The sequence below is a fragment of the Oryza brachyantha genome, chromosome 10 (assembly GCF_000231095.2).
Source record: "Oryza brachyantha chromosome 10, ObraRS2, whole genome shotgun sequence".
Lineage (NCBI taxonomy): Eukaryota > Viridiplantae > Streptophyta > Magnoliopsida > Poales > Poaceae > Oryza > Oryza brachyantha.
In genome coordinates, this window is record NC_023172.2 from 2709982 (window position 1) to 2728817 (window position 18836).

The following is an 18836-nucleotide window of genomic DNA, read 5'->3' on the forward strand; positions in this document are numbered from 1 at the left end:
AGTTCGGGATACATGCGTACGAAAAGCGAGAGAATCTAGGGTTGATAAGGGGGGAAACTAACGGGGCCAACGAGGACTAGCGACTTCGTGAGTGCCCTAGGATCTGATTAACTTTTAGGAAAAGAATCCTAGAAAGTCGCAACCTTATGTAGCCTGATGAACACGGTAGATGTAGATTTTGGGATTTTGGTTTGGGGGTGTTCGGGATGGGGAGATGAGGACACGAAGGGTATTCTTGTCCAATGTAGCATCAGTAATATGTAAAGTGACAGTTATGCTATAAACCAAAGATAATCACAACATACTATGGTATTGAACGAAGAAGAAAATTTGATGTGATTTCATGATATTTAAGTAGTGCTATAGACCAAATTTTCTCTTAATTTAATTTACTTCGAACGACTTTTTAATCGTTTAAAGTTATTTAGCATGATCTGAAAATTCCGCTAAAAAATCTGTTAATATAGTTTGGCACAACTAATACGGAAAACTACTCATGGCCATTTAATCTTATTATTCAATGATTTATTTTTATTTACATAACTTTTGACTTAAATAAAATAACTTCTTTAATTCCTTTTTCTTTTACTATTTATTCTAGGGGAAAACTTGGAGTGTGACACGTGGTTAGTTCCTTAAACATAAAATACTTACTCAAGGATGGGCGAGCGCAAGGGATAATCTTTCTCTTCTTTCCATGTTCGGTTGCTACCCAGAGACAAATGCACTACAAGAAAGAAAATATCTCTATTATTGTACAAGCTTTTGAAAAATCGACTCAATAGAACTAGAAAATATGTATGCTGGATTTCGACGAACCGACACATGCACATGTGATTCCTGAGTATGTTGGGCTGTTCTGTGTACACAGATGAAATAGTTTTTTTTATATATAATAGGGAAGAAATAGTTCAATTTAGTAAGAGCGACTTAATTCTCTTCATGATCTCTATTTAGATTAACTAGAAAAATAAGGTACGCAATTTGGTATACCATTGCTGTCGACAGCTTTTGTTTTCGATTGAAGTAAATGTACGGGGGCTTGTTTGATTAGATAGTGATGATTCACATGTTGGAATCAGGAAATACATGGGAACAAATGCTGCACTGTTCGTATGACAAGTGGAAGGAACCAAACGAGATTTTTTCACTAAATCCTCCAGGTGATCCCTGAGCTATCACTACGAAGATCAATTTTGTCTTAAAATATACTACCTCCATTTCATATTATAAGACTTTGTAGCCCTGTTTAAATTCATCAATTGATAAATATATATAATTTATATATATGTCTAGATTCATTAATATTCATATAAATCTAGACAAGGCTAGAAAGACTTACAATATGAAACGGAGGGAGTAGCAACTTGTTTAACAACTCTTTCATATGAATCATCTCTATTTAGAGCCCGTCTCAAATACATGATAGAAACAATTTGAGATTTTAATAGGAGTACTTCTATAAAACAGATGATTGAAAAGCATAAGAAAAAAAATACAAGAATGTTCGTTTGAATGAACAACGAAAAGCACAAGAATTAGAGTAGAGATATACAGTTAAAGAAAAGTTTTCATGTGGTTGGACAACCTCATAGGAAATTAAAGGATCATTAACGTTCCAATCTTCTGTTTGAAAGGCCCTAATAGGATATTTTGTATGGGAAATCTTATATGTTTCCTACGATCAAAGGAGACCCTAATATTTCCACCTACATGCTCGTCTTAATCAATCAGACTCATTTTTTATTTAATTCAATGTACTTTATTAATGAATACGGTCCAACCTCAATAAGTTTTTTTATATATATGAGCCCATTATAAGATATGGTCTTGGACCATGTGACACATATAAAGGTATAGCCTCCAGCAGATTAATTCATTTCTTTTTTATGTTGAGGGCACTTATAGTACTTAATTGCAACCAAAATTTCAAAAGATTGGTTGACAGTTGCTACTTCGTTGTCAACAATAATGAGTAAACTTCACTGGTGATGATACTATCCATATATTATATATACCAGCTATATTGAAACCTTGCATGTGTATACTCCTACCACCCCATGCATTCATCACATCCTTCCAGTCCATTCATCGCATCGATCACTGTTCTCGCCATGACTGGTGCCTACTCAGCTGCATTAAGCACTCCTGCTTCATGGCAGCTGAAGAGGAACATGTCCTATCTGTGCCCTGCTGCCACAGCTAATGGTGGTGCACAGCCCTGCAGCTGGCCTCTTCACAAGCGCCGCGAAACTGCACCTTCGCTGCCAGTCTTGATCTACGATGGCCTGGACAGGGTAATCGACAGGTTCCTAGATCCACCGGAGCTGCGACCATCAGTCGACCCTAGTCGCGTGCTGTCCGGCAACTTCGCCCCTGTTCCTGAGCTGCCACCGACGCGCTGCCCCGTCGTGCGTGGATCCATCCCGCCATGCCTCGCCGGCGGCGCGTACATCCGCAACGGGCCTAACCCGCAGCACCGCCACCTCGAGCGGACGTACCATCTCTTCGACGGCGACGGCATGCTCCACTCCCTCCTTCTCCCCTCTCCCTCGTCGACACTGCTGCCGGAGCCCGTGCTTTGCTCGCGCTACGTGCGTACGAACAAGTATCTCCTGGAGCGTGAGGCCGGAGCAGCGTTGTTTCCCAACTATTTCGCTGGCCTCCAAGGGGTGGCTGGCCTGGCCCGTGCGGTGGTCATGACTGCTAGATCGCTAACGGGGCAAATAGACATGAGTAGGGGCTTTGGGCTGGCTAACACCAGCATCACTTTCTTCACTAAACGGCTGTATGCACTATGGGAATCTGATCTTCCATATGCAATGGGTATCAACCCAGCCACTGGAGAGGTGACCACGCTTGGCCGAAGCGATTTTGACAATCAGCTCATCATTGGAATGACAGCGCACCCAAAGAAAGACCCAGTGACCGGGGAGTTATTTGCTTTCCGATATAGTATGCTCCAGCCCTTCATCACATACTTCTGGTTCGACATGGCTGGCAACAAGTCCAGTGATGTGCCGATCTTCTCCTCGCAACAACCATCAGTGATGCATGACTTTGCGATCACAGAGCGGTATGCCATCTTCCCAGAGACACAGCTCGTTATGAAGCCGATGAACATGGTGCTAGGTGGTGGCTCATTTGTTGGATTGGACCATTCCAAGGCACCACGTATTGGTGTGCTCCCAAGGTATGCCAAGGATGAGTCAGAGATGAGGTGGTTCGATGTCCCGGGATTCAATTTGATGCACACAACAAATGCATGGGACGAGGCCGACGGTGAGGAGATTGTGCTGGTGGCACCCAACAACCTATCCATTGACCACATGCTAGGAAACATGGAGCTCTTACATGCTCGTGTTGACATGCTACGCATAAACCTCAACACCGGTGATGTGTCGTGCACCGCACTATCACCAGAGAGCCTCGAGTTTGGTGTGGTTCACCAGGGCTATGTTGGCCGGCAGAACCGCTATGGGTACTTTGGTGTCAGTGGCCCGATGCCAAGGATTTCTGGGATAAGAAAGCTTGACTTTGATTGCGTTGGTACCGGTGACTGCACGGTTGCACGACGAGACTTTGGTCCTTGGTGCTTTGCCGGGGAGCCATTTTTCGTGCCTGACAACATCAACGGAGATGGCAATGAGGATAGCGGCTATGTGTTGTGCTACACACATGATGAAGTCACCGCAGAGAGTCGATTTGTCGTGATGGATGCGAGGTCTCCAGAGCTAGACATTGTTGCTGAGGTGCAGTTGCCTAGTCGTGTCCCCTATGGCTTCCATGGTCTCTTTGTCACACAAGCCGAGCTACTTGCGCTGCATCAATAATCATATTCATATATACCAAAATCACTGTAACCCCTTTAGAATTATAGTACAACAAATATCGTTATATGTATCCATTCTCCATTACATATGAATTATTGCAAAAGGAAGATGAACTATGGAAGATTGAGCATAAATTCTTCCATGGTCTAGGTCCATTTATTTTATCCTCATGGATAACCATACATGTGAGAAGGGATTAATTATAGGGCAAGCCCTTACATATCAGGCACCTGACCGCGTGCAAAACATCGGGTTGCATCCAATGTTGTCTGATCCTATTGTCTCTCACACATTCCACCTCGTTCGAATGAAACATTCCTCTATTAACCTGCCGAAACATATGCATGCTTTAGTTGCAAAATGTCTGGTCCCCATGAAGCACCATCTCAGATATGACTATACATATGTTATACCGTAAGAAAATAAAGGTATATACTTTCCACCATAAAATTTACTTATTGTATAGTACATATTATCATTTAGTCAACTCTTGTATAAGCGAGAAAAAGGATACCAAGCAAATGGAATGCTTAGGTTATATATGATTTTAATTGAGGACAAATCCATGGCCTTCTTCAAGTGTTCTCCCAAGCAACCATGCTACTTTTGGACCATACATATAAGTTCCACAAGTTTTGAATTTGGTACTTGTGAAAACACCAACATGAAACGGACTTAACCATTGATCAAGAAGACTTGGTCTCATGAGTACTGGTTGGGAAGCTTATGAATATACTTTCTTATGGTTTATTGTCCCTTATCAAAATTCCTGCTAAGCTATCTACAATATACAAAACAAGACATATAACTCCTTCAGTGTGATTGAACTGTGGGTCAATAGCCTTGTAATTGGCTCTTGCTTGGCTGGCCATTTTATCGACAACCTCTTATGTCATGTAAATCATAAATAGCTAGCTGTCATCAGTTATGTTTTGATTTTGCTTAGATTATTCTAACATTTTGCTGCTTTGCAGATAGATATATGTTTCGATTTTATTTCCTTTCACTACATCAAATATAGTATTCTATGGCGAATTCCTCATGACATTCGAGCTATTCGTTATTATGTGATCTTGGTTTATGACGTTTATTGTGGGCAGGGGTGGCTTAGTGACGAAAAAAAAAGATGTTCGTCACTAATGCCAACTATAAATCGTAGCTGGCGGCAGGCAGTTGTTGCAAAGCCGTCTCACACTGTGTTGAAACCTCATTGCATTCTCGACAACTTGGAGTCCATGGTGTATCTGTTCCATGCTATTGTGAAACCATCCTTTGTCTAATCCCGCCTCGCATGTACCATCTCGGAATTTTGCTATGGGAGATGGCATTTGCAACAACAGAATTAGTACTTGCAGCAGCGAGTTCTTCTGGTGTAAGCCGTTCTGCAATCCCTGCCCACGAGCACATAAAATCCCAACAAATCGATGAGCTCAGTAGTGTTGCATTTGTGTAATTGTGTTCCCTCCTCCACCACATAGATAAATCAAATAGATGTATTGTTATTGTTCTTTAATTTGTTTCATATTTTATTCTCTCATATGCATGATTGTAACTAGCTGAGATTTCCCTCCTTTCCCCTGCAATGTGCCACTAATTTGCATTTGATTGTGTTGAAACATCGGTTTAAAACGAGTGAAACATTAATGTATATCCATGCTATATTTGTTAGCTCAAGTAAAGCTGGCTCCCCTTTTAGTCGTATTTGTTATATTTGTTGGTTCCGCAAATCTCAATATCTCCCATTGTACGAGACCATATGGCGTTTTATCCAATTTAGTATAAAATTAAAATATTCCTTGGAAAGTATAAAATACTAAAATATTCCGAGTCCTTGGTTTATTCTCGCTAGCCCTATTAGGATGAGTTTGAGAGTAGGCCTCGCAAGGAGGAAGATACGAAAAATGCGGCAAGCAATTAGCATATGACTGACTTAATATTAATATAAGTTATGAACCAAATTCTTATATAAACTTTTTGCAGAAGCACATAATTTAGTAGTTTAGAAAGAAAAACTTCTCTCCACTTTCTTGCCCTATGCAGGGATATCTTAGTCTACCCTTTCGCTCTCTTCCACTATTCACCATTAATACGGTGTATTCATTGGTTGAGGTTGACCAAATAGCTATTTTTATCATGAGAAATTTCACTTATTGGTTGAGGTTGGTTTTTACAAATTGCCACTTGGTCATGAGATTTTTGCACTTTCCTCCTTTGTGTCCCGCCTTCCTATGTTTTCTCAATTTCTTTTCTCCTGATGCAAGGTAGGATGGTGGCGCATCAGGTTTGGGCTATGCTAGGTTAAAGAGTTAACCATCCCATGGCATGCAAGCCAAAGCAGCTTATTGACGCATGATTAATTAAATATTAGTTTAAAAGCCTAAAAATAGATATAAATGATTTTTAAGGCAATGTTCCAACAAAACATTTTTGTTAAAAGAAAGTACATTTGAACAATTCACCAAGCCAACACGCGGATAACATGAGACAAAAAGTTGAAACATCTGGGCTCACCATTAGATACATGGATCGATCTGGTCCTGCTTCGCAGTCACGGGTATGATTTGGGCACGCTTGTTTCCTCCCGGCTTTTTTTAAGTCCCTGTGACATCCAATATTTGGACACTAATTAGAAATATTAAATAGAGACTATTAAAAAAACCCACCTCATACTTTGGACTATTTCGCAAGACGAATCTATTAAGCCTAATTAGTCCATGATTAGCGAATGCGATGCTACAGTAAGTATTAGCTAATTGTGGTTTAATTCGGCTTAAAAAATGTCTAATGAAATAGCCTTTCTTTATGCAATTAGTTTTGTTATCGGTCTATATTAATACTCCTAATTAATGTCAAACATCTGATTTGACAAGAAACTAAATAAATCTCAGGATACAAACAGGCACAAAATCTCCAGCGGGGAGGCCAAATGTTACTGTAGCATCATATTTCAAGATTCTCTTTCGTCCTATGCGTCAGGAAGCCACCAATCACGCCACTGTTGCAGATGTGCCGCTCTAGCTTCATTTCTCGGGCCGTGTTCAGTAGTATTATAATAGATCAGCACATAATTAATTAATTATTAATTATAAAAAATATAAATTAAATTAAATTAATTTTTAAGCAACTTTTTTTGTAGCAAATCCTCAATAAAAGCATATTAGCAGTTTAGGATACATGAAAAACAAGAGAATTTAGATGAGTTAGACAAGGAGAAGAGCGTGGCCTCGGTCCACCATGTAACCGGGCTAAGCAGAGACACAGACCGATCAACCATTGTGTCCTTGAGCGAGGGGCGAAACCGCTAGTTACCATAGCAGACCACTGGAAACTTGGAAAGCCCAGAAGAAATTGGGAAAAACGAGGAGAAAGTGACACTGAAGGAAGGAATTCATAGCCCCCGGTAGTAAAATTTCGTTTCACATTTGAATTGAGTGGTAAATTTTGCTTGTGGATAGGGCTGGTAATCGGCACAACTTTTTTAAAAATCAAATTTAACGGTTGGTTTTAAATTGGGTTGAAGCTAAAATTTTATAAAATTTTGAGGTAGAACTTAATTATTAGAATAAGATATAAAGGATTTCAAAGTAAAAATGGAGGAATTTTATTATTCAGTTTTTAGATATATAGCTAATCAGATATTTGGAAAGTAAATCCAATTAATTCAATAGACATAAATTGACCGTTGAAGTGGAATCTCGTGACATTTACTTAATGTATGCTAAACAACCAATAAATAGTACTCTCTCCGTCAAAATAATTTTATTATTCAGTTTTTAAATATAATATTTCACTATTCGTCTTATTTGATTTTTTTGACTAATATTTTTATTGTTATTAGATGATAAACTATGACTAGTAATGTACGCGTGACTGTTTTTTTTTGAGTTTTTTAATATTTTTTAAGATAAGACGTGGGTCAGAGAAAAAAAAAATGAAGTTTTACTAAGGACGAACACAGTAATACGTTGAAACAAAGGTAATAGCTATTCCAACGGTATACCCCTTGGTAGTATTTGTGTTTGAGTATACTGTATCTTTGTTGTCGTCTGGAAATGAAACTCAGCAGAAACAGTGCACTTTGTTGACTGGCGGCTAGTCAACCGATATTTTTGGGCCGAAGACCTAAATTCGTAAAGTGAGTTGAGATTTTCAGATATTATGAAGAACACCTTACAGTACACCGTGTATATATACAGAAATTCATGCAAATCATCTTTTTAGTTTGCTTATTCACTCCGTCCTAAACTAACTCAACACCTGGAGTTTTAATTTTGTTTTAAAATAAATTAACTTATTCACTCTTAACTACCCTTAGTTTGCATATTAAGAAATTTTGCTGTCGGCATCATTTTTCTATTAATGGTGAGTATTTTGGTTATTTGGCTAACTCTTTAATTCTTTGTTAATTAGGAAGCTAGGGGTCGATTTTTTTTAGACAGCGGGGCATACTTATAAGCTAAAATTTAAAATTTTAAAACTTGAGCTTGAATTAGTTTTAAGGTTTATAATTTATTTTATAGCCTTTTCTTTTATATCATTAACAACAGGTATATAAAAAATTTATCTATAAATTATTTTTAATCGTTAATGAGTTACTTTCCTTGTGCTTGATACAAGTATACAACCCAAACGATAGAACTGACAGTTGAACCACAGCCCAGACAAATATTGATGTGTGTTTCTCCTATAGTGCTTTCTTGGGTGCAGCACGCAGTGGCGCAGCCATGGACAACACCAACCCAAACTTTTCAGACATATCGATACCATTCCTCCCAGCATCTTCAGGCAATGTCCAATCGAACTCATGGAGCAGCGAGGCAAGCATCAGAGGAACCAGTTTGCTCGAAAGGTTTAGCCCAGGGCATATGCGTCTCCCCGTGCTGAAAGGGATGAACTCAAAGTCTGTGCCTGAGAAGTCGATCTCGTTTTGCAGGAACCTCTCAGGCATGAACTTGTCCGGCTCATCCCATACCTCTGCATTTCTGCAGATTGCCCAGATGTTCACAAATGCAGATGCTCCTTTGGGCACGTTGTAGCCATGCAGTTCTAGGGTTTCTTCAGCTAGACCCGAAGCAAATGGCACTGGAGGATGGAGTCTTAGGGTTTCATTCACAACAGCTTGAAGGTATGGGAGCTGGGCGATGTCAGATTCCTCCATGTGAGGCTTATTATGAAGAACAGTCCGGAGCTCCTCTTGTGCTTTCTTCATTGTCTGTGGACTCTGCAGCAACTCGGCCATTGCCCACTCGACTGTAGTTGGGACTGATGATCCACCAAGGACTAACTCCTGAAAAAGGGTATTAATAAAAATAAATGTGGATTCAGAAATCAGATAGTAAAGATTTATATATATGGCCTCGGAGATGCAGCACAAATAAATAAAAATAATGATATAAAATAACTTGGTAGGACTCCCTCTTTGTTTTCTAGTTGATATAGTTGACTTTTAGATCTATGTTCAAATCTTCGTCTAATTCAAAAAAAATACATAATTATTGATTGTTTTGTAATGATTTGATTTATTACTAAAATAATTTTAAGTATGATTTTTAATTTTTTATATTTGGATAAAAAATTTGAATAAAACGAAGGGTCAAACGTAAGCCTAAAAGTCAATCGCGTCAAATTAAAAAATTTGGAGGGAGTAATAACTTATACAACAAGATCTTCTGAAAGTTTAGGTTTTACCCTCAATAGCCTATCAGCAGGGGGAAAAAACGCTATCAACTTTTAAAGAACAGTTGAATTACTTACTCACAAAATATGATTTTATTAAGTTGTATTTAAAAATCTCCAATTATATAGGTTATACTCCTTGAAGCAACTGAGAGTTTTGTTATATGATTTGTAAGTGATTGACATTCAAAATTTTAAACAAAATTTGTTGCTAGGCAATATCAAACCATCACCTCGATCACCCAAGACCATTCTTACACTGGGAAATGTAAGAAAAACAAAATGAACAGTTTGACATTTGATTGAATAATAACCGATGGACAGTTCCTTTTCTTTTCAGAAATAGCAACCGTCTTATCCTTTAAGGCGCGTTTCATTTTGTGAAGAGCAAATTTTTTTGACACAAAGCCTCAATATAATTTCCGTCAGACATATATATGTTAATAACTAAAACAAGCATATTATTTTGTTTATAGACTGATAATTGGTGTAGTTTCTTGCATTATAGGTTGGGTCTTAACATGCATGCCAAATAATTTGTTAATGTTTAAATGAAATCTAATTAAAATAAACAAGGCTTGATTAACTCCAGTGGAATAAGACGGACAAAGCAAATTTATTTCCTCAAAATATTTAGATTTCATTAGAAGAAAATTTTAGGAACCATAGTGTTTTGCCTCTAGCATGTTGCAGATCGAGTTTTTAAAATGCCGAAATCTTGTTGCATGTGAAACTTGTTTTGATCAGTAAATTTGTATTAGAACAGTTTTCTTAAAATATTAATAATATGTATGTCGTACTATGATACTACCTCTGTCCAAATCGTTTCATCTTCCCACATAACAGGCATTGTAATTTAACAACAGACTAAAATGTCCTTCAGTTTGTTAAAACACTAATAAACATGTCCTTGATTTTCCCGAACTCTAATAAGCTTGTCCCATACTCTCTCAAAGTCCAATGAACTTATCCTCCATTTTCTCAAACTCCAATACAATGATTACTCATAAAAAAAGTCTTTCTAGACAAATAATATTGGTAAGACAAAGTTATTTTGGGTAGGATACATGGAGTTGTATTTATTTTCGAGGAAACTCTTTGCTATCCTTTTTTCTTCATTAACTAGATATTTATGAATTGTTAATAGCCAAAGTATGACCAAGTATTGTCCTAAGCATCAAATGTTTCATCTCCAGCCTTCTAATACCTGTAAGAGGAGCAATTTTACCATTCATGAAAAATATCAGCCGGTACCCTACCTTCTAATGTAAATTTTGACACCACTAGTTACTCTATACCTTGCTGTATGAAAATTTTGTGTGTAAAATTTGGTGTCTAGTGGTACTTTATCAACAATGATAAAATTACCGCATAAGAATAATTGCACTTTGCGCTGGCCACATTATCTGGTTCCATTTTGCAGTTAGTTTAGTATATACTTTTACCTAGCGTATAGATTGAAATAAGTTACACATTGCGATAGGTTGTCATATAGATAGATGAAAATCTAGTAAATTATGAATTGTATGAAACCTTTTAAATTGTACTATGCTTTATGCAGTTTCATTATGATTGTATAAGATTCCGGGAAATTTCTATAGCTTGGAGCAAAGTGCAGTTTACGCATCCTGTAACACGCATGTTTGGAGGAAAACAGTCTCTAATTCATATATTTTATCGAAATATTATATAGTATCTACGAGTATTTCTTATCACACGGGAGTCGGAAGGCACGTGTGTTCACATACCAGCGTACTTGCAGGTGTATAAACACACGGCAGCAAGTGACTAGTACTTTATCTTATTTAATTAAGATTAGTAGCACTAGTAATATTCCTATGCACCATGATTTAAAAAGCATTATAAAAGTAGATTTTTCAAATTTCTATTGATAGCACAACACTAATATTATTATTTTTTAAATAGTTTTGTAGAAATACACATTGGTTTGTTATAGTATTGGTACAATACAAGTTCAACCTGATCCTGATCCGTTTCATATTTGGTATAATACACTTTGGTTTGTTATAACTCAAACTTCCTCCACTCTAAGCAAGTTCAACAGAAAATTCAGGTGAAACTGGTGATGGATTTGATGTCGATGATTGATAGTATGGAAATAGTTTTATCACTGATGTTTGTGCATTTTTAAACTTGGTCAAAACAAAAGTGGTTTGACTTAACACAAACTCGTACTTGAGGAGTTCAAGTGCCCTCTGACAGTGGAGCTTGGTTTGTGTGGCCAACTTGGCGACGTCAAAATGATCATTTATATTGGAGTTTTTTTATCATTCTTAAAAAAATATCTCAAGTTATCTTTTTGACATAAAAAATATGATATATTGAGGTACCAAAAATTTTTATTAAAATGATTGATACTTGAGTTACTTTTCAAAGATAATAAAAAAACCCTTTATATTGGGATAGAGGATGTATTGCCGTACGTCATGCTTACCATGAACAAACCTCTAATGGTGTCCTGGTTAATCGCCCACCCTTCCTCTTGCACCTCACCCTCGTTGTCGAGGAACACATCGAGCAGGTCGTTCTTGCGCGCCTCGCCGGCGGCCCGGCTGCGCCTGCGCCGTCCAACCTGCTCGTCGACGATGCTGTACAGCCATGTGACCAGCTTCTCCGCCCGGTGCCGTATGCCCTGGAGGTCGGCGGCGGCGAGAGCGGGGAAGAAGTCGGACACGTTCGGCGCGCCGGACAGCACCGCCGCCTCGTCCGTCACGTCCGTGATCTCGGCCACCACCGCCGGGTCGAGCTCCTCGGAGAACATCGCGCGGCAGATCACGTCGATCATCGCGGCGGACGCCTCGCGCGCCACGGCCACCGTGGCGGCAGCGGCGCCGTCGTCGGCCTGATCGGCCAAGGCGGCTACGCGGCGCGCCATGTCGCGCACCTCCTCCTCCCGCACGGCGCGCTGCTCGGCGAGCCGCCTCGGCCCGAGCATCCCGGCGGCGGTGTGCTGCCTCAGGGCGCGCCACTTGCCGCGCGCCGGCAGCGCGATCATCGAGTTCGCCGGGTGGTCCAGGACCCGCCAGGCGTCGAGGCTGCGCCGGGACGCCATCTCGCCGTTCCTCTTCTGCAGTATCTCGCGCGCTGTCTCCGGCGAGCTCGCCACGACGGCGTAGACAGCCCCGAGCCGGACGGACATGAGCGGGCCATAGCTGTCGGCGAGGCGAGCGAAGGCGCGGTGCGGGCTGTCACCGACGTCGAGGAGGTTGCCGACGACAGGAAGCGGCCTCGGGCCGGGCGGGAGGCGGCGCCGTGCGTCGGCGACCGGCTGTAGCGCGTAGGACGCGAGGACGACGAGTGGAAGCGACGCCGCGCAGAGCTCGAAGATGACCATTATTTTGTGTCTTTAACTATTTCGACAAAATTTGCACGAACTTATAATTACATATTACCTAGATCGCAGAGAGTATTTATAAGTGCATTTACAAATAGACCAAATCAGCATTACTGTAGGGCAAAGCAGATGCTCATGCATGCAAGCAACCACGTACGTAGAGTCAGTAGCAAATGTGTATAGAAATTCATTGACCAGATTTTGATATGAGTGTTCTTGATTGGTTAACTTAGCTATTTGCAAATGCACGTGAAATAACTCTGCGTAGTTACGATATTTTGAATGGAGTTGACAGTGGTGCGCGTGTACATTTTTGCTACGTGAATGCTAGCTAGCTAGTCACTGCAAATTAGTGAAATGTTGCACAAACTCTGCCGGGCTGATCTGCATGGAAATTTCGTATTATGTTTTGGTTTATAGTAGGGCATTTGACCTTAATGTGTGTCTCGCCACCATTAAACTTATCACAGCTGTAGAGAATTCTCTCCTGGCGACCTTGTTTTCTTTCTCAAGGAAGAAAAGAGCGCGTCATTCAGTACTAGCACTTGGTTGTTTTAGTTTAGTTATATTTGTTCACAGATCAATGAAAATGTTTTACATATATGTGTATATTAATTAGTATCTATATAAATGTAGGTAGTATGAAAATATATTATAATATAAAACTAAGATAATTAATAATTAGTGTGTTCCAATTGTTTACTGCATTCGTTCAATTCTACAATAAAAACATTCATATACGATTTTAGCTATCCCTCTATACATGCAAGTATGTAGTCAAATTATTATAATTTTAGGATAGATGTGGTAACAGATAGAACGTAATGTTTGACCATTTCGAACAAATTAGATTGTTTCCTAACTTGAATTGTGGGGTGAACAAATCCATCATTTAGAGTAAGCATGTTTTCCGACCTGCTAACGCTATTAATGAAAATTAAAATACCAGATATTCTTCAAAATATCAAAGTAATTAAATTTTAAAATTTGTGCTACTTATTACTCACTCCGTTTCACAATGTAAGATTTTTTAGTCTTGCCTAGATTTATAAAGATGCTAATGAATCTTGACATATATATAAATTATATATATTTTATGAATTTAGTCAAGACTAGAAAGTCATATAATATAAAACGGATGTAGTACTTAATTATTTAATTATATAGTATATAGTTACGAATGTTACCTTATTTTATCTGGGGAAGTAGAACTCAACCTATCCGCTGAGCTGATTGAACAGGGTCTAAGTTACAAAAGAAACATATCGTATACTCTCCCGCATCAACAATGTGTATATTTTAGACAAGACTAGATTTGCTCAACAGTGACGGCCAATCTTTGATAGATTTTTTTATTTTTAATTTAATTTTGCATGAGCTTATAATTACATATTCCCTATATCGCAACGAGTATTTATAAGTACATTAACGAATAATAGGATCGGACCAAATCAGCATTACTGTAGGGAAAGCAGATGCTCATGCATGCAAGCAACCACGTACGTACGTAGAGTCAGTAGCAAATGTGTATAGAAATTCATTGACCAGACTTTGGTATGAGTGTTGTTCTCGATTGGTTAACTATTTGCAAAATGCACGTTAAACAACTCGATCTGCGTACGTAGTTACGATATTTTGAAATTCACATGTTAGCCACGTGGATGCTAGCTTGCTAGTCACAGAAAATGAAATGTTGCACAAACTCTGCCGGGCTGATCTGCATGGAAATTTGGTATTTTATTTTTTTGGTTATAGTAGGGCATTTGACCTGGATATGTATCTCGCCACCATTAAGCTTATCACGGCTGTAGAGAATTCTTTCCTCAACATCGGTGACCATGTTTTATTTTTTAAGCAATTTTACCATCATTAAAATGTACCACTGTTTTCTATGTAAAATTTAATATTTTATATTATGTAAGGTACAAAGAGGTAGCTCATGTTACCTACTCAAGGATAAGAAAATGCTCTATATTTCAAACAACAAATTAAGTGCGTTATTCAGTAGCACTTCCTTAGTTGTTTTAACTTAGTTAGATTTATTTATATATGTAGGGTTTACCAATCGTCGTTATATATGTAGGGTTTGTGTAGTATCGATCGATGGGAAGCACTTACCGTTTTCATATGGACCGACGAATTTAAGCAATTGAATTGCCGTGGGGCGCGTCAATTATTGTACAGCTCATTTTATTTAGAAAAAAAAACTTGATTCATTCCGGCATAATACAATTACTTAAGGAGAGTCAGCCAGTCAATTAGTGAATTACGTAGGGGAAACGAATTATGAAATAAGGTACAAAAAACACACTGTTTACACGAGTGGTTAGGCACGTAACTATAGCTACACCATGTTAATTAATTACCAACAAGCCACATACACCGGCTGGCGACTGCTGCCTTGGCAGTGGCTCCAAAAACGCTATCACGTCCAGGTACACCGACGCCGCCGACGGCTTGCTTAACCCATGTGGCATGCATACATTCGGTTGTTTTCCATGTCGATTGGCCCGCGGAAAAGCCACGAAGAACAGGCTCCTCTGCATGCTTCCGTTCAGTTTCCTTCCGCATGTTTATGCTGCGTCCAGAATCCTCACCTGGCAAGCATGGAGTACTATTACGTACGGGTAACTCTCCGGTGCATTTTACTGGTAATATTATACTATGAGAAAAAATATTTCGTATTTTGTTAATTACTTGATTAACAATATTCCGTAATTTTGTTTTCTTCCTTTTGCATTAAAGATCATAATAAAAAGCACGATATTACCCCTTTAAATTTTTACTGCACCTAATACTATTAGCAGTGTAATTTAATCATAGTCGTTCAATAAAAATAGATCAATAGTACGAATTAAATTCTACCAACAGTAAAATATACTAGAGTCACTCCCATTAGGACGTCGCTCGTTTGTTGGTTTCCTGCACCCGCTGCTAGCAAAAGAAAAAACGATTTAATTATGCCGCTTTTTTTTCTCAACCGGAGCCGCGCTTTTGGTAAAACCATGACGGCTAACTATAGGCGCGTTTGTACGGGACATTGCATTGCGTCCCGACAAACCAAGAACTACATAGGAGGCACGTTGAGCAATTGGCTAGGTGTGAGACATGTGGAGCTGCTGGTGAATCGATTAGACATATGATGCTGGAGTGTACAATGGCAAGGATGTTTTGGTGGACTTACTGGCGTTAAAATACCAAACCTTTGCCCCTCAACTTGGGCGAAGGGCATTATCGATCTAGCTGTTGTATGCCCGAAAGAAGCGTCCTTGTTCCTCTGTAGGATGTGGTCCATCTGGCATTCGAGGAATAGGCGGAAGCATGGGGAAGATGTTGTGCCTGTACACCTAGCAGCTCGTTGGACGATAGATATTGCTTTCGATCTTTGGCAGATTAATCACCCGGCTAAGGTACAACGACAACAAATTAATTCGTTCAACTTCAGGGTGGCGTGCCGCGTCCTCTGGAGTTATGAAATGTAATGTTGATGCACGCTTTCATCCTGATGAACTAGTAGCTGATACTGGAGTAGTGATAAGGGACGAGCATGGGCAAATGATTGGAGGAAAATCGAAGTGGTACGCATCTGTACCAAATGCACTCATAGCGGAAGCGCTGGCATGTAGGGATGGCCTGCTATTCGCACAATCTCGTAGGGTGGTCAATCTCTGGCTTGAGACGGATTGTCAAGTGCTTGTCAGGATCGTGTTAAACAGCGCTCTGAGGTTTCCTTCATTCTCAGGGAAATGGCAGAGCTCAGCGCTAGTTTTGTTTCTTTAACCCTTAGTTTTGCCAATAGAAACTGTAATAGGGTAGCCCATGAGTGTGCTCGTTTTGTTTCTGCCGATAACCAGGTGGTGGAGTGGCATGTTACACCACCTAGTTTATTTGATCTGGTAATTGCTGATTGTGAAGCCATTAATATCTAATATATGAAGCTACGGCTTGCTCAAAAAAAAAAGATTTCCACATATATATATAGGTGTAAACAGTTAGTATTATGTTTTCTACTCTATAATAATTTCATAGTAGACATAAACGTAGCGTAGAGTTGAGTACCGGTTTTCATTTTGAATAATTACACAGCAAAACTTTTCGGCACCACGAAAAACAAAGTTTTCCACGATCACATCGCTCCGCAAAATGCAACATATATAGTGTATCAACCGATACCCATCGTTTTGGTTGATATACACTGTTTCACATGATCAAACGATTTTTTTGACACTACGAAACATGACATTCACTCGAAGTGCACCGTTTAATACAACTAAACACAACGAATTTTTTTTTCCCGCTTTTATGTTACTGCTGGCAACTAATTTGTTGGTTGAATATTGAAATTAGGGATTTAACAAATCATAATTTTAATATTAACTAAATGTAATGTCTTTACATGCATCTGTAAGAAATTCGTTCACTTCGGACAGGTATAAAATGCTTTGACAGAGAAGACTAAGGAAATTCATTGTCCATATGTTGATTGTAGGCATCAGATTGTCTAATTATGTATTGACATAACAAGGTCGCATCTAGTGAAGTAGGGATTTATGAAAGACTACAAGGTTTGGTCTCGTTATAATGAAATCACTCCTTTGTATGAAGATGGTTTCCACAGTACCGCATATAATCGTAAGATGTTAGAGTAGCTATGAAGGGGTGAGACAGTCCCATTTGCACTCATTGTATAGATGGTCTGGTCGATGATTTTGAGTTGGAGAATATGTTGCGTCAAACCGAACCAGAAGTGTTTATGGTTAGAGCACAAGGGTTGGACATTCTCTAGGCATTACAGAAGGAGCGGAAGGATCAACTATATCATGAGTCATATGGTTTTTTTTCCATGCAGCAAAACTAGGTTTTGTGGTGTGGCCGAAGGCTAGCCAAGCTACAATCGTGGCCGAAGCCAGCCCAAGCCATGCCACACACAATCTTCCGTCGCGTGCATGTTCCTTTTTTCTCCGAGCAGTCAGACTCCATCCCTTGTTTCTTCCCTATGGTCTTTCTTTTTCTTTTTGTCTCATTTCTTTCCTTTCTGATGTATTGATGAACTCAACGCACATTGCATTGCCATGTCACGGACTACATATTGGCCAGCACCTTCCATAGCACTCGATCGATTTATAGACGTATACCGGGAGGATGGATGGAAGGATGTCGACTGGTGTATACAAAGGAAGAAATCACTGTAAGCAGAAAGCTACCAATCAATGTTACCAGGAAAGCTATCAATCAACCTAACAACCCCCCGCAGTTGAAATGTCGGCGGACCGAACGTTGAGATTGGACCAGAATTCTGTGAAGACGATGGACGTTGGCAAGCCCTTGGGAACTGGTGGGAATGTGCAGGACGCGAACTGCTCCAGCAGCGACCCGATTACGAACGAAATACAGATCAATCTCAACATGCTTCGTGCATTGATGTTGCACTGGGTTAGACGAGAGATGGACCCCACTGATCGACATTATCGCAGTACACCAAGGTGGATCAGGATGGTGGGGCGTGAAGCTCGTGGAGGAGTTGACGTAGCCAGGAAGTCTCGGCGACGACATTTGCAACAGCGCGGTACCCTCGGCACTGATCGAGAGACTGTATTTTGGCGCTTGAAGGACCATGAGACAAGGTTCACGCCTAGAAATTTCTCACACGAATTTCAGAACTTTATTATGTATTAAAATCCTCGTCTAGGAGCAACAGGGGTATACAAATAAACAATTGTTGATTACATCACCATTGTTCTTAGAAACAACACTAAATAGAAATAAAGTCTAGGACATGCAGCGGAAAGAAATAAAGGCGCGAGCTTCAATGCAGCTTGGCTCCATACCAGAGGCAACACCTTGACGGCAGACAGCTTCAAACCTCAGAGTTGCCTCCATCTGAACCATACTCTACCTCTGAAGGGGGAATTAACGCAAGGTTGAGTACAACCATATACTCAACAAGCAGCACGGAAAAGGAGTAATAAATG

General features: G+C 39.6%; 2 protein-coding genes across 2 annotated transcripts; one reads left to right on the forward strand and one right to left on the reverse strand.

The window, feature by feature from the left end:
- The first annotated feature begins 2114 nt into the window (after nt 1-2114).
- LOC102719521 (9-cis-epoxycarotenoid dioxygenase NCED2, chloroplastic-like) lies at nt 2115-4200 on the forward strand. Its single transcript, XM_006662156.2, has one exon. It carries the CDS (start codon nt 2115-2117, stop codon nt 3831-3833), a length of 1719 nt encoding a protein of 572 aa, XP_006662219.1. The 3' UTR covers nt 3834-4200.
- Nucleotides 4201-8517: 4317 nt separating this feature from the next.
- Nucleotides 8518-12864, reverse strand: LOC102719802 (geraniol 8-hydroxylase-like). Its single transcript, XM_040528234.1, has 2 exons — nt 11965-12864; nt 8518-9120 (listed from the first exon to the last, which is right to left on the reverse strand). Exons 1-2 carry the CDS (start codon nt 12862-12864, stop codon nt 8518-8520), a joined length of 1503 nt encoding a protein of 500 aa, XP_040384168.1.
- Nucleotides 12865-18836: the final 5972 nt, after the last annotated feature.

What these genes read in the sequence shown, in the direction of transcription:
- LOC102719521 (XM_006662156.2), top strand. Translation starts at nt 2,115, where the DNA reads ATGACTGGTGCCTACTCAGCTGCATTAAGCACTCCTGCTTCATGGCAG.
- LOC102719802 (XM_040528234.1), bottom strand. Translation starts at nt 12,864, where the DNA reads ATGGTCATCTTCGAGCTCTGCGCGGCGTCGCTTCCACTCGTCGTCCTC. An exon ending in CCATTAGAGGTTTGTTCATG is followed by an intron (nt 9,121 to 11,964) that starts GTAAGCATGACG and finishes ACCCTTTTTCAG; the next exon opens with GAGTTAGTCCTTGGTGGATC.